Raw genomic sequence first — 14,035 nt, 5'->3', positions numbered from 1 at the left:
GGGGCTAGTTGGGATCACCCGGGATGATGTTTTTATCCATGGGAAGGTCCAGCCCCTCTTTGGATCTTGTCTCCCCGAGAGGAGAGTGGGGGGAGCTGGAGGCCAGCGGACGACCTGGGGTCGTTCCTGTGGGGCAGGCTTCTTCCTTTCCCGTCGCCGTTCACGTGAGCGGTGATACCTTGGAGAGTCCCTCGGCCCCAGCCCCCTCTGATCCTTCGGGGGAGTGTAGCCATCCCAGGGGGCTGCGGAGCCTTGGCACAGAGGTGGGGAGAGGAGTGGGGGTAGCGAGGCCTTGGGGAACCGGCTGCGTTTGCTTTGGGAGCAGGTGGGGGAGCTGGTGAGATCTCGGGGAAGGGGCTCTGCTGCGTGCCCAGGCCTGCCAGGAAGGGCTCCGGTGAGGTGGGTGGGCCGGACACTGGACAGGGAGGGTCGGGCACCCAGGGGAGCAGCCTGCCAGCGAGGGCTCCTGGGCAGGCGCCCACAGTGAGAGGGGGACCGTGATGGGGGCAGTTACCTGTGTGTGTGGGGGGGGGGTTGCTTCTTTACTGAGAGCCTCTCCCTGTGTCCAGCCCTGGGGAAAGGAGCCAGGCTGCCAGGACAGTGGTGGGGCCAGCTCCCCCCACATGCATCCCCAGGGCCGGTCCCGCTGATGGGGGGGCAGGAGGTATCTGTGATCTTTGAGGTGCAGCCTCCCGTCCCATGGGGAGCGAAACTGAGATCCCCCCACTTGTCCCCTCAGGTGACAGGCCCCATCCCCTGAGCCATCCAGTCCCCCCAGAGCCTGGTGCAGCAGCTTGGGGGGCCCAGGGGGCCCTGTACCTGGGGGCTGGCACCGGGCCAGGGAGCCGCTGTGCCCTGGCCCCCGCTGCCCCCTGTGACGCCCCTTGGCCCCTGCGGGTGCCCCTCCGGGCCTAGAGATGCCCCGATTCTCCGGCTGGCCGCAGTGGCCCCTGCTCCTCTCTGCCCCTCCCTGCACTCCAGCCTCGCTGCTCAATCAGCCGCTAATGGGGCTGCTGCTAAGTGGGCTCCTTCCCGCTGCGGCTCCTCTCGGCTGAGCCAACCCCCCACCCCCATCAGCTGCCTTGGCCTCAACCCGCTTCCCCCATCTGCCCCTCCACCAGCCCCCCTTCCTGCGCCGCCCCTCCCGGTCCCCTGGCCGCATCCCCCTTCCTCTCCTCACCTCCTTTCCCCCCAGTCTGCTCTGCTCCCTGGCCCGGCTCTGCCCCCTTCCCGGCAGTGGGGCAGCAGCAGGGGGAGGGCTGGGACGGGGGTGGGGGAACAGCTCGGGTTGGAGCAAGGTGGGATTGAGGAGCATTAGCAGAGCTGGGGGCAGACGGGCTGGGATAGCAGGGGCTGCGGGTTGGGACGGGGGGATTGGCAGGGTTTGGGGGAGCCCAGGGCTGGGATAGCAGGGGCTGCGGGTCGGGACGGGCGGGATTGGCAGGGCTGGGGGCAGACAGGCTGGGATAGCAGGGGCTGCGGGTTGGGACGGGGGGATTGGCAGGGTTTGGGGGATCTCAGGGCTGGGATAGCAGGGGCTGCGGGTCGGGACGGGGGGATTGGCAGGGTTTGGGGGATCTCAGGGCTGGGATAGCAGGGGCTGCGGGTCGGGACGGGGGGATTGGCAGGGTTTGCGGGAGCCCAGGGCTGGGATAGCCGGGGCTGCGGGTCGGGACGGGGGGGATTGGCAGGGTTTGGGGGAGCCCAGGGCTGGGATAGCAGGGGCTGCGGGTCGGGACGGGCGGGATTGGCAGGGCTGGGGGCAGACAGGCTGGGATAGCAGGGGCTGCGGGTTGGGACGGGGGGATCGGCAGGGCTGGGGGGAGCCCAGGGCTGGGGCTGCGGGTCGGGATTGGGGGCACAGCAGGGAGGCAGGGGATCCCAAGGCTGAAAGCCTCGGGGCTGCCGGTGTGGAGCAGGGGGAAGCGGGGAGCGGCCCGGGGTCCCAGACCTGGCCCTTCCTTCCGTGGAAGCTGCTGGGTTTGTGCACATGGGATGGGATAGCAGGGCCCTGGGAGACACGTCCTGATCGGTGAGCTCCCAGCCCCCGCGCTGCGAAGGGGGGCCACGGTCCCAGCCTCACATGGCCCTGGCCACGGATAACCCCTTGGGGCGGAGAGCAGAGCCCCGATCCACAGCTCGTGCGCGCACGCGCACACACGCGCACCCCCCACGCACGCACGCACCCCCCCACCCACGCACCCCCCACGCACGCACCCCCGCACGCACACACACACATGCACACACACACGCATGTGCACACGCCCCCCCATGCGTGCACACACACGTGCACACACCAGACCCAAGCGTGCACGCACACGCACACACACGTGCACACACACCCCTATGAGCGCGCACACATACACACAGAGACGTGCCCACACACATGTGCACCCCCCCATGCACACACACGCACAGGGCTCCCCCCGGCACACTCCCTGTATGAACACCCGGGTGGTGCCACTGCTGAGCAGAGAGGGGAGCTGGCCCCTGTAGCCAGGCAAAGCTCCTGCTCCCAGCCCTGGCCATTTGTGCCCTCCCAGCTGTGGGTGCCGGCAGCCAGCTCCTAACGCCAGCCCCGGGCACTGGCAGGGGCAGCCCCCGCAGCCGATCGAGCCTGGGGACGGAGCAGACCTACCAGGCTCGTATGCTGGGGCCAGGGGGGAGCGAGTGGCCGGTGTCGCACCCATTGGCTGGGGGGGGGTCTGGAAGGAATCGCTGCCCCGCCCCCCGCGGCTGGTCCTCGGTGAGTGCCGGGGGCTCCAGGGTCCCCGTGCCTCCCCGGGTGCAGGGGCTGCTCCCTGCTTGTGTCTGGCTCAGCGGGGTGGCCATGGAGTGGTGGCCGTGACCGGGGGCTGCCTGCAGTGGGGGCGCGGTGCCCTGGCTGGGGGGGGTGCGTGGATTGATTTACTGGGGGAGCAGGGTTGGTATCCCAGAAGCCTCGGCTCAGCTCAGGGCCTGGTGGGCCAGGCGCTGCGCAGACACATGGTGAGAGATAGGCCCTGCCCCAAAGAGCCCACAGGCTAAACAGAGCAGGCAAAGGGTGGGAGGGGAAACTGAGGCACCGAGCCGGGCTGGGCCTGCGTGTTTGTGTAGCTGGCGGTGAGGGGGTGAGCTAGGACACAGGGTGGCTGGTTCTTTGAGGGGCGGGGGGCCCCTGTGACTGATCAGCCAGTCGAGCGAGGGTCAAAGCCGGGGGAGCTGCCAGGAGCAGGCAGGAAGCCCCGGGGCCTGGAGGGGCGGATCCCGGCTCTGGGGGAAGCCTGGGTTCCTATGTGGAAATTGCACTGAACTGCGCTGAGGGTCTGGCCCAGAGCTCGGCGTGGGGGCGGCCCTCCCGAGGCTGGGCAGGCAGGTCAGATCACGCAGCGGCTCCGTGGGCCTGGGCTGGAGGTAGCCAGAGCGTGGCTGGGGGCACGTGCCCCTTGACTCACACCCCGGCCATGGGATGTGGAAGGCTTCAGCCGGATGCTTCTACGTCTGGTTTTGGGGGCACTGGCTGTCAGGAGTGTCCTCAATTCAAAGCCTGACTCGTTCAGCCATATGTCCCTCCCCCACTCTCTGCCTCAGTGTCCCCATCTGCAAAATGGGAGTGAGAGTCCTGTAAACGGGTGAGTGATGTGTCACCGCTGCCCTCTGCTGGGTGGAATCAGAACTGCTCCACCATGTCTCATAGGCCCTATGCTGCTAGCAGCGAAGATTCTCCTTTAGCTGCCGTGACGGGGGCCTGAGCAGTTAGATCAGGGGATTCAAGTTCTATCTCCCCTCCCACCCACGTGGCTGTGAAATTCCACGGGGTGCAGCATGGGGCCCCCCACATAGGGTATGTTACACCTGCGGGATCCTTCCACCTCCTTCCTGGTGCCTGCAGCCAGGTAGGCAAGTTCCCCCTGTCTGCCGTTCCCCTGGGTGGGGGGCCAGAGGGGGCCAGCTGTGATAGCAGGGAGCAGGGATGATGAAGGATCCCTTCCATGTGTCTGGTTGTTGGTAGGTCCTGGGTTCTCCATCTGTGCATATTTGCAAGTCCCAGAGTATCTGGGTGTCGGTAGGTCCCGGGGTGTCTGGCTGTGCATGTGGGTAGGTCCCGGGGTGTCCAGCTGTGCATGGCGGTAGGTCCCGGGGTGTCCGGCTGTGCGTGTGAGTAGGTCCCGGGGTGTCCGGTTGTGCATGGTGGTAGGTCCCGGGTGTCCGGCTGTGCGTGTGGGTAGGTCCTGGGGTGTCCAGCTGTGCATGGCGGTAGGTCCTGGGGTGTCTGGCTGTGCATGGCGGTAGGTCCTGGGGTGTCCGGCTGTCCGGCTGTGCATGGCGGTAGGTCCTGGGGTGTCCAGCTGTGCGTGTGGGTAGGTCCCGGGGTGTCTGGCTATGCGTGTGGGTAGGTCCCGGGGTGTCCAGCTGTGCGTGTGGGTAGGTCCCGGGTGTCCGGCTGTGCATGGTGGTAGGTCCCGGGTGTCCGGCTGTGCGTGTGGGTAGGTCCTGGGGTGTCTGGCTGTGCATGGTGGTAGGTCCCGGGGTGTCCGGCTGTGCGTGTGGGTAGGTCCCGGGTGTCTGGCTGTGCATGGCGGTAGGTCCTGGGGTGTCTGGCTGTGCATGTGGGTAGGTCCCGGGGTGTCCGGCTGTGCATGGCGGTAGGTCCTGGGGTGTCCGGCTGTGCATGGTGGTAGGTCCTGGGGTGTCCGGCTGTGCGTGTGGGTAGGTCCCGGGGTGTCCGGCTGTGCGTGTGGGTAGGTCCCGGGTGTCCGGCTGTGCGTGTGGGTAGGTCCTGGGGTGTCCAGCTGTGCGTGTGGGTAGGTCCCGGGTGTCCGGCTGTGCATGGCGGTAGGTCCTGGGGTGTCCGGCTGTGTGTGTGGGTAGGTCCCGGGTGTCCGGCTGTGCATGGCGGTAGGTCCCGGGGTGTCCAGCTGTGCGTGTGGGTAGGTCCCGGGTGTCCGGCTGTGCATGGCGGTAGGTCCTGGGGTGTCCGGCTGTGCGTGTGGGTAGGTCCCGGGTGTCCGGCTGTGCGTGTGGGTAGGTCCCGGGTGTCCGGCTGTGCATGGCGGTAGGTCCTGGGGTGTCCGGCTGTGCGTGTGGGTAGGTCCCAGGGTGTTCTCCTCCTATGCCAGTCCCTGCACAAACGCTGCTGTGGCCATTTAATAATTGATGGTGCGATGGCGATTACGGGGCCTGTACAAGCGTCCTGAATATTTCATCAGGCCGCGATGCTGCTGGGAATGGATGGGGCTCCCTCCTCATCCATCTTCTGCAGTGGGCTCAGCAAGGGCTCTTCCCTGCTGCTGCCTCGGCTTCTCCCTGGGGGGGCCGGGCTGGGCTGCCCCACACTCCTGGACTCCTCTCCCCTTCTCTGGCCCAGCACATGCACGCCTGGGGCTCTCCCCCCTGCGCTCCAGGCTGCTTCTCCGGAGGGCCCCCACAGCCCTCGGCAGCGCTCCCTGCTCTCCCCTCCCCCCCAGGGCTCCTGGTTCCCCGGGCTCAGATTCCCTGATTGATCGGCTCTGCAGCAATAAAACCCATTAGCTGCCTGCCGCCAGGGAGGGCTCAGGTGGTGATCGATACCCACAGCAGCCAGGGAGAAGCCGCTGGCAGGGCCAGCCCGGCGCTCGCCGGCAGAGATGGCTGGAGACGTGTTCGTGGGGGCCGACGGGCCGCGGGCGGGCGGGGGCGTCTGCACACGGGAGTTGGGGCAGGGCGCTCTAGCTGGGTGCTGGAGGGTGTGGCTGTGACTGGCGAGGTGGGAGGGGAGCGTGTGGTGGTTCGTGCAGCCGGCCACGGGTCTGCCGGCCGTCGCCACCCCCCCACTGCCATCTGACCAGCCGCCCGAGCTAGTTGCCCCCCTGGGGGGCAGAGGAGAGACCCGGCATGGCATCCCGCCTGGCCTGCACGGCCCCCACCAGGGAGCCAGGGCCCTGGGAATGGGGCTGGTTCCCCATGTCATCCCAAGGGTGCTGGTCTGCCCCAGTCGTCTCCCCGGGACATCCCCACCCCACGGCCCGGGGGGAGAGACACCCAGAGCTCGGGGGGGGCAGCGAGCTCTGCCCCCGCTCGGTGGGCACCATGTGGGATGGGACGGGCAGGGTGGGATAGGAGGAGATGTGTTGGGGGGGTGGGATGGGGAGGAATGGGGGGGGACCAGTAGGACAGCCCCCCTCCCCCCCCCCATTAAATATCTGGATTTCTCCTCTTTTCTCTCAGGTTTTTCCTCAAGTTCTTCCTCAAGTGCAACCAGAACTGCCTGAAGAATGCGGGGAACCCCCGGGACATGCGCCGCTTCCAGGTGAACCCCCGGCCCAGCACTGTATCTCCCCCACGGCACCGGGGCTCGGGCAGGCCTCCGGCCAGGCCCCCGCTGCCCGCCCTGGCCGTGTCCCGTTGCGCCACCCCCTGGTGGGGGGAAAGGGGGTGTCGGGCTGGGGAAGGGCCCCATGGGCCCCCCAGCAGGTAACTACGAGCGCAGCCTGGGATGGGCCTGGCGGGGAAGGGCACAACCCCGGGTGTTCCTGGCACTGAGATCTGGGGGTGTGGAGGGGAGGCTGGGGGGTCCGTCGCTCTGGCCACGGCTGGAGCAGGTCTGGCGGGGGAGCAGTGCCCTGGCTGCCTTCTCCATCTCTGCTCCCCGGGGCCGGTTGTCTGGGGGCGGCTGGCTCAGCCCGTGCCCCGCGTGGGAGACCAGTCCTGTCTCTGGGCAGTAACCGCTGAGGGGGGGCACATCTGAGCCTCCAGCTGCTCAGCCTCCTCTCGGCCCCAGCGAGGGGAGAACCCCGCTCCCCCAGGGGATCCCCGCAGGCCAGCGGGAGGGGCAGCCTGTGTCCTCACTCATTGCAGAGACTGCAGCCAGGCCTGCTCTGGGGACCCCCGGAGAGCCGGCACACGTGGGGCTGGGAATGATGAGCCCTCTGCTCTCCGGGCCACAGCCGGCTCCTCTCGCCAGCATGAAACCCACCAATAGAGCCACAGCGATGGCTCCCGGCCCTGCACGCGGCCCAGTGGCAGGGAGGGGGTTAAAACCCAAACCCCGTCAGGGCCATTCCCTCATTTCCCTGGCCACGGCCCCGGTAACCCCTGGCCGAGGTGGATTCCTGGGGCTTGGGGGGCAGGACTTCGGCTCTGACTCTAACCGGGCTCGTTAAGTCCCGGTCGCCGTGGAGGGAGCAAAGCGAAGCGAGAGACAGCGCCCTCTCGCGGGTCTCCCCCATCGCTGGCTGTGTGCACCGGGCGCAGCCCCAGGGAACACGCTGGCGGGCCGAGAGGGTCACCACGACATCTGAGCACCTGAGAGCTGTAGGAGTTTCTGAAGGGCCTAGGGGAGTTAGGAGCAATCCCTCCCCGGAGTGGCTCCACTGTCTGATTCTGGCACCGTTGCTCTCCTTGGAGCTGCTTACCTGCTCCCTCGCCCCAGCCCAGATGGGAGCCGAAAAGTGGCACCGTCCCCCTCCCATTAGCCCCTCGGGCTGTCTGGGGGAGGGGTGGTTTGGGGACCTCTCTGTCTCTGCTGGCCGTGGCGTTACGTGGGGTCGGAGGGCAGCATTGTGGCGTTGGAGGCAGAGGCAGTCGCCGCTGCACCCGGCGGGCCGTTCTCCAGGGTGGGGAGGGGTTTGTCTGTCTGCCTGTCCCCTCTGAGGAGTGCCGTAGTGATTGTGACATTGGAGACCGTGTGACTACCAGCCTGGCACCAGCGGGGGGCCTGCCAGCCCAGGGCACCTCAGGGTCTTGGGAGCCATGTGTCCAAGGCCCCAGCTGTGCTACCAAGCTCACTGGACTGAGCCGCCTTGTGCCGAGCGGCTGTGGCCCAGCCTGCAGGAATGGGACAGCCGGGAAGCTGGGTTCTGGAGGGACCAGGGCTTTGGCCAAGGCCAAAGGTAGGACGGGGGCCGGCAATTGTATTGGACACCCTGGGGCAGCTGTTCCTGTTCTACCATCTGCACTGTGTCAGGCAGCCAGGGAGCTGTAACCCCCAAGTGTTCGCTGGTATCGCTCGTCCTCCAGTCTTCTGCAGTTCTCACATTTCACAGATGGGGAAACTGAGGCATGGACAGTTAAGTGACTGTGCAGTGGCAGAGCCAGGGCCCACTGTGCGTAGTGTCACCGTTCTCTGTTGGCTCTCCCAGCCAGAGGGGCACAGACCCTTGTCACAGCGCCCCCCGTTGTATCACAGGGCGAGGGCTCGCTAGCAGGAGAACGGCCCTGCATCTCTCCCAGGTCCGCCAGCCCTGCCCCTGCCCGCCCCCTGCATCGCTTCGCGAGCCCCCTCTGGCCTGCCATGCCCAGCTCCCCCGTGGCGCCTGGCGGCTCTGGCCCAGCTCCCCAGCTCACACCCAGCGCGGCGCCTTCATTAGGGCCTCTCGGAAAGATATGATAATTGTGACATTTTTACATGATTAACAACCCATCCAATTTGCATAGCGCCACAGCTCCTGGGAGAGCAGCCAAGCCCGCCACCCTGAGGAGCCAGCCAGCAGGTGGGGGCAGGGAGAAGACCTGGCAGCCAGGCTGGGGGCTGGGGCTGGCCCAGCCCCCTCAGCCCCTGGAACGCTGACCCTGGGGTAACGAAGTGGCCTTTGGCCAGACACTCCTGAGAGTATCAATTCAGGACAAATTGCTCAGAGCAGGGCAGTTACGGCCCAAGGCTGGGGGTCCTTTGCACACCAAACCAGCTAGCCAGAGAGGACTTCGGTTTTACCCCACTGGCTAACCACAAGTCACACAAGCAATTCCCTTAGACACTCCAGTCTCCCAGTATCACCACCAGTGCACTCGTCCTGGGGATAAAGGGTTATGAAAACCAACACCCCAATAAAAGAAAAAGGTTCTCCTGATCCCAGAGGACCAAGCCCCAGACCCAGGTCAATAAACACATCAGATCTTACCCACAAATCACGCTGTTGCCAATCCTTTAGAATCTAAAATCTAAAGGTTTATTCATAAAAGGAAAAAGGTAGAGATGAGAGCTAGAATTGGTTAAATGGAATCAATTACATACAGTAATGGCAACGTTCTTGGTTCAGGCTTGTAGCAGTGATGGAGTAAACTGCAGGTTCAAATCAAGTCTCTGGAACATCCCCCGCTGGGATGGGTCATCAGTCCTTTGTGTAGAGCTTCAGCTTGTAGCAAAGTCCCTCCAGAGCTAAGCAGGATTGAAGAGAAAATGGAGGGTCTTCCCAGAGCCTTTTATATTCTCTGCCATGTGGAAGGACCCCTTTGTTCTTACTGTGGAAAATCACAGCAGCAAGGTGGAGTTTGGAGTCACCTGGGCAAGTCACATGTCCATGCATGACTCAGTTCTTTGCAGGTAGAGCAGCCATTGCTCACATGCTGCCTTGAGCGTTCCCAGGAAAGCTCCTTGGATGTGGATTGGAGTCTCCCAAGTCTATTGTCAATTAAGTGTTTCTTGATTGGGCACTTAATTTGAAAATTCCTTTCTGAAGAAGCTGACCAGATGCTTCACTGGTGCTAGTTAGAATCAAACACATTGAGATAAAAGTACATAGATAATATTCATAACTTCAAATACAAAAATGATACACACATACAGACAGCATCATCATAACAAGCAAACTACAACCTTTTCAAAGACACCTCACTTCACCTCCCTTGTACAAGATTTGGTGCCACTACCGGACCTTGCTTGCAGCAATGATCTGTACGGTCCCAGTTCATGTGAATGACGTCAAGGCTGGCTCCGCAGGGCGCATGGCAGCAGGGGGTTGCCGTGGCTCAGGGTTCAGGCCTGAGAAGCTCCCGTGTCCCAGAACCTCCCTTCTCAGCTTTCCCACAAAGCACCGGTGGGTGACATGGGCCATCACCTAAGTAGCGTCAGACCCTAGTAATGGCACCCCTCCCCCCGAGAGGGCTGGGCCACAGCTGGTATTCAGGGGCCTTGCAGTGCCTGGGACTGCCCCATTGGAGGGAGGGTTCAACAGACTCTGCCATGCAATGGGCTGCCCCATTGGAGGGAGGGTTCAACGGACTCTGCCATGCAATGGGCTGCCCCATTGGAGGGAGGCTTCAACGGACTCTGCATTGCAATGGGCTGCCCCATTTGGGGGTGGTTCTAAGGACTCTGCGATGCAGTGGGCTGTCCCGTTTGGGGTGGGGGGGTCCAAGGACTCTGCAGTGGGATGGGCTGTCTCATTTGGGGGGTTCTAAGGACTCTGCATTGCAATGGGCTGCCCCATTAAGGGGTGGTGCTAAGGACTCTGTGGTGCCATGGGCTGTCCCATTTTGTGGGGGTTCTAAGGACCCTATGGTGCGATGGGCTATCCCATTTTGGGGGGTTTCCAAGGACAATATGGTGCGATGGGCTGTCCCGTTTTGGGGGGTTTCCAAGCACAATATGGTGAGATGGGCTGTCCCGTTTTGGGGGGGGGCTCTACCCCTGCCCTGACCAGCCTGTGCCCTGTAGTTTGCACGCTGGGGGTACAGGCAATGTACCAAACTGGGGGTGGGTCCCTGAGAGCTGCCGCGGGAGCCCCGTGCCGCCCAGTGCACCAGGATGCCAGGGTCTCCCTCTGGCCGGGCTCCCCTGCCGCGCGGCTGGCCTAATGCTGAGATGCTCTCGGCCCCCAGGTGGTGGTGTCAACGACGGTGAACGTCGACGGGCACGTCCTGGCGGTGTCCGATAACATGTTCGTCCACAACAACTCGAAGCACGGGCGCCGGGCGCGACGGCTGGACCCCTCCGAAGGTGAGCGGCCCCCGGCTCTGCCGGAGCATCCAGCTGTAACGATGCTGGGTCTGGTGGGACCCAACTGAGGTCCCAATGCAGGACCAATTGCTCGGAGCAGGGCAGTCACAGCCCTAGGCTGGGGTTTTTCCACCTCTAAGGCAAACCAAACCAGCCAGCCAGAGAGGACTTTGGTTTCACCCCACTGGCTAACCACAAGTCACACAAGCAATTCCCTTAGACACTCCAGTCTCCCAGTATCACCACCAGTGCACTCGTCCTGGGGATGAATGGTTATGAAAACCAACACCCCAATAAAAGAAAACGGTTCTCTCAATCCCAAAGGACCAAGCCCCAGACCCAGGTCAATATACAAATCAGATCTTACCCACAAATCATGCTGGTGCCAATCCTCTAGAATCTAAAATCTAAAGGTTTATTCGTAAAAGTAAAAAGATGAGAGCTAGAATTGGTTAAATGGAATCAGTTACATCCAGTAATGGCAAAGTCTTGGTTCAGGCTTGTAGCAGTGATGGAATAAACTGCAGGTTCAGATCAAGTCTCTGGAACATCCCCAGCTGGGATGGGTCATTGGTCCTTTGTGCAGATCAGGGGTTCTCAAAGTGGGGGTCACGAGGTTATTACATGGGGGTCGTGAGCTGTCAAACTCCACCCCAGACCCCGCTTTGCCTCCAGCATTTATAATGGTGTTAAATATATTTCAAGGTGTTTTTAATTTATAAGGGGGTGGGTCGCACTCAGAGACTTGCTGCGTGAACGGGGTCACCAGTACAAAAGTTTGAGAACCACTGGTGCACAGCTTCCGTTTGTAGCAAAGTCCCTCCAGAGGTCAGCAGCAGGATTGAAGACCAGATGGAGGAGCTGCAGCAGCCTTTCATAGTCTCTTGCCATGTGTCTTTCTTTCTTTGTCCCAAAGACAAGCTGTCCAGCACCTGGCCTGGAAAGACCTGAGTTCTGTCCATAGGCAGGTCCCTGCCGGCCTTGCTGAGTCACAAGGCGGATCTGCCTTCTCTCCATGGGTCAGTTGTGTAGCTGATGGTCCTTAGTGGGCCATCAAGCAGGCTAGGCAGAGCTAACACCAACTTGGCTGGGGTGTCACCCAGAAGCACAGCACAAGTTTGAAATCCAGACATTACAGAGCCAATACTCATAACTTTAAATACAAAAATGATCCATGCACCCAGATAGCACAGTCATAACCAGCACATCACAACCTGGTCTTAGACACCCTGGTTGACCCCCTTTATACAAGATTTGGTGCCACTACAGGACCTTGGTTGCAACAATGATCCATGTGGTCCCAGTTCATGTCCATAACGTCACACCAGCCCTCTGCTGCACGCAGGTCGCCGGGAGCGGGGGGCTCAGAATGAGCAGCCGCTTTGGGAAATTGCAGGGGGTGGGCCCCAACTAAGCGTGCAGGGGGTCTCCGGGCATGGAGTGCCGGGAAACGGCCTCAGCGCAGCCCATGGGCAATGGAGCAGCCATGCCAGAGCACGCGGGGTCCCGCCCTGCCCGGCGTGTTCCCCAGGCCCCAAGGGGCAGGGCGGCCCCAAGAGACACAACCCACCCAGCAGTCCCGGGAGTGCTCCCCTCGCACGGGCCTCCCCGGCATTGCACAGCTGGGATCTCCATTGCCGCTTGTGATCGCCTGAGCCAGAAGCCAGCACCCCACCCCAAGACCCAGCCCCTGCACGCTCCCTGTGGGCGGCTGGGCCCCGGCCAAGGCCCGTCCCCCGCAGGCAGCCAGCCGGCTCTGTGGGCACGGTGCCCGGCATTACAGAGGATCCGACAGACGCCAGGCACCCTAGAAACGGCCTGGCACCAAATCCCACAGCGCTGCCCTGTGAACGACCCTGTCAGCCCCCTGAGGGCTTGCTGCTCCCTGCCCCAAACCTGCCGCGGCCCAGCTGCCCACGGGCGTGAGGCTTCAAACGGGGCAGCCCAAGTTCCCGGCTAGCGGCCAGCACGTCCCACCGCGGGCTCCGCAGGAGCAGGGCGACGGGCCCTGTGCATGGCAGCTGCCCAGCGCAGGCTGTTCTGGGACAGATGCAGGGGACCTGTACGTCACCCCAAACACACCGCTCCCAGTACAGCACTCACTGTCGGCGCTACCGGCCCCGGGGGTGTCTGTGCTCTGGGCAGCTGGTAACACTGAGTGCCCCCAGAACCCCAAGCCCAGAGCCGCAGGACACCCCAAGCCCAGAGCCGCAGGACACCCCAAGCCCAGACCCGCAGGACACCCCAAGCCCAGGACACCCCGGCCCCGGGCCCCCTTTCTAAGCCGGGAGGTAGATGATCGTTTCCTCGCTGCCCCACAGTACATGGGGGGCTGAGCCCTTCAGGGGGTGCTGCCGTCTCAGGGGGTGGGTGCACAGAAGCTAGACAGCGTGTTCTGATTGGCTGCTGCCGCCAGGGCCCGATGCCCACGCTCCGGGCCCATTCCCGTGTAATGTGTGTAGCTGAGGCACCAGTCACCCCCCACCTCTGCCCCAGCAGCCCCCAAGCCCCCCGATCTCCACCATCCAGGCTCCCCGGGGCAAGAAATGCCACCGGCTCCTGCTTAGCCCCTGCTGCTGCTGAATACAGCTGGGGGGTGGAGCTGGCAAGGGGCAGGGCCTGGCACTTGGCTCTGGGCCTGCCGTGGGGCAATGCCATCGGCAGGGCACAGGTGCAGCCGACCCACACATCACGCCCCCTGGACCCGCACCCAGCGGCAGGGCATCCGTGGCAGCACCGATGCGGGCCAGGCTGGCACTGGCCAGGGGTCTGTCTCCTGGCACGACTCTGCCAGTGCCGCCGCTGGCCACCCTCAAAGCCCCTGGCCCCAGAGGAGCCGGACCCAAGGTCCACTGAGGCTTCCTAAGCATCTCACAGGGGTTCGGCTCCTCGCACCCTCCCTCCCGGCCTGCCAGGGCTGGTGCCAGGAGCCCTGCGCACGCTCCCCGATGCTGGCCCTTGCACGGCCCCTGGGGAAGTGTGTGCCCCCCCCCCTCCACCCCACACGGACCTCCACTCGCCCGCCGGGCCCTGGGATCTCTCCCCGCGGCAGCTGCTGTGACACTGCACAAGTCCACCCTCGGTTCCTTCCCCACCCGCCCCCACTGGCATTAGGGGCCAGGCCCCCCTGCCGTGCTATATTACGGCCTCTGTGGGACTGCTGGTCCCAGCTGGCAAACCCCTACACACACCCCTCCCTCCGTCCTTCCATCCACCCCTCCCTCCATCCCTCCGTCCCCATACACACTCCTCCATCCGTCCTTCCATCCCTGCCTCCATCCATCCATCTTCCTACACACCCTTCCCCCGTCCATCCCTCCCCCTACACACCCCTTCCTCCCTCTATCCGTCCCCCTACAC

The 14,035-nt window shown here is 63.7% G+C and overlaps 1 protein-coding gene across 1 annotated transcript in view; it reads left to right on the top strand.

The window, feature by feature from the left end:
- The window catches only part of LOC123371333 (transcription factor COE1-like), an 88,374-nt gene that overhangs the window by 49,499 nt on the left and 24,840 nt on the right, over positions 1-14,035 (top strand). Inside the window, exons 8-9 of the mRNA XM_045018809.1 lie at positions 6,187-6,268; positions 10,558-10,675. Of these exons, the coding sequence (XP_044874744.1) occupies positions 6,187-6,268; positions 10,558-10,675 (200 nt within the window). The remainder of the gene's footprint in view (positions 1-6,186; positions 6,269-10,557; positions 10,676-14,035) is intronic.

The sequence above is a fragment of the Mauremys mutica genome, chromosome 5 (assembly GCF_020497125.1).
Source record: "Mauremys mutica isolate MM-2020 ecotype Southern chromosome 5, ASM2049712v1, whole genome shotgun sequence".
Classification (NCBI taxonomy): domain Eukaryota; kingdom Metazoa; phylum Chordata; order Testudines; family Geoemydidae; genus Mauremys; species Mauremys mutica.
This window is presented reverse-complemented; position numbering and strand designations above follow the sequence as displayed.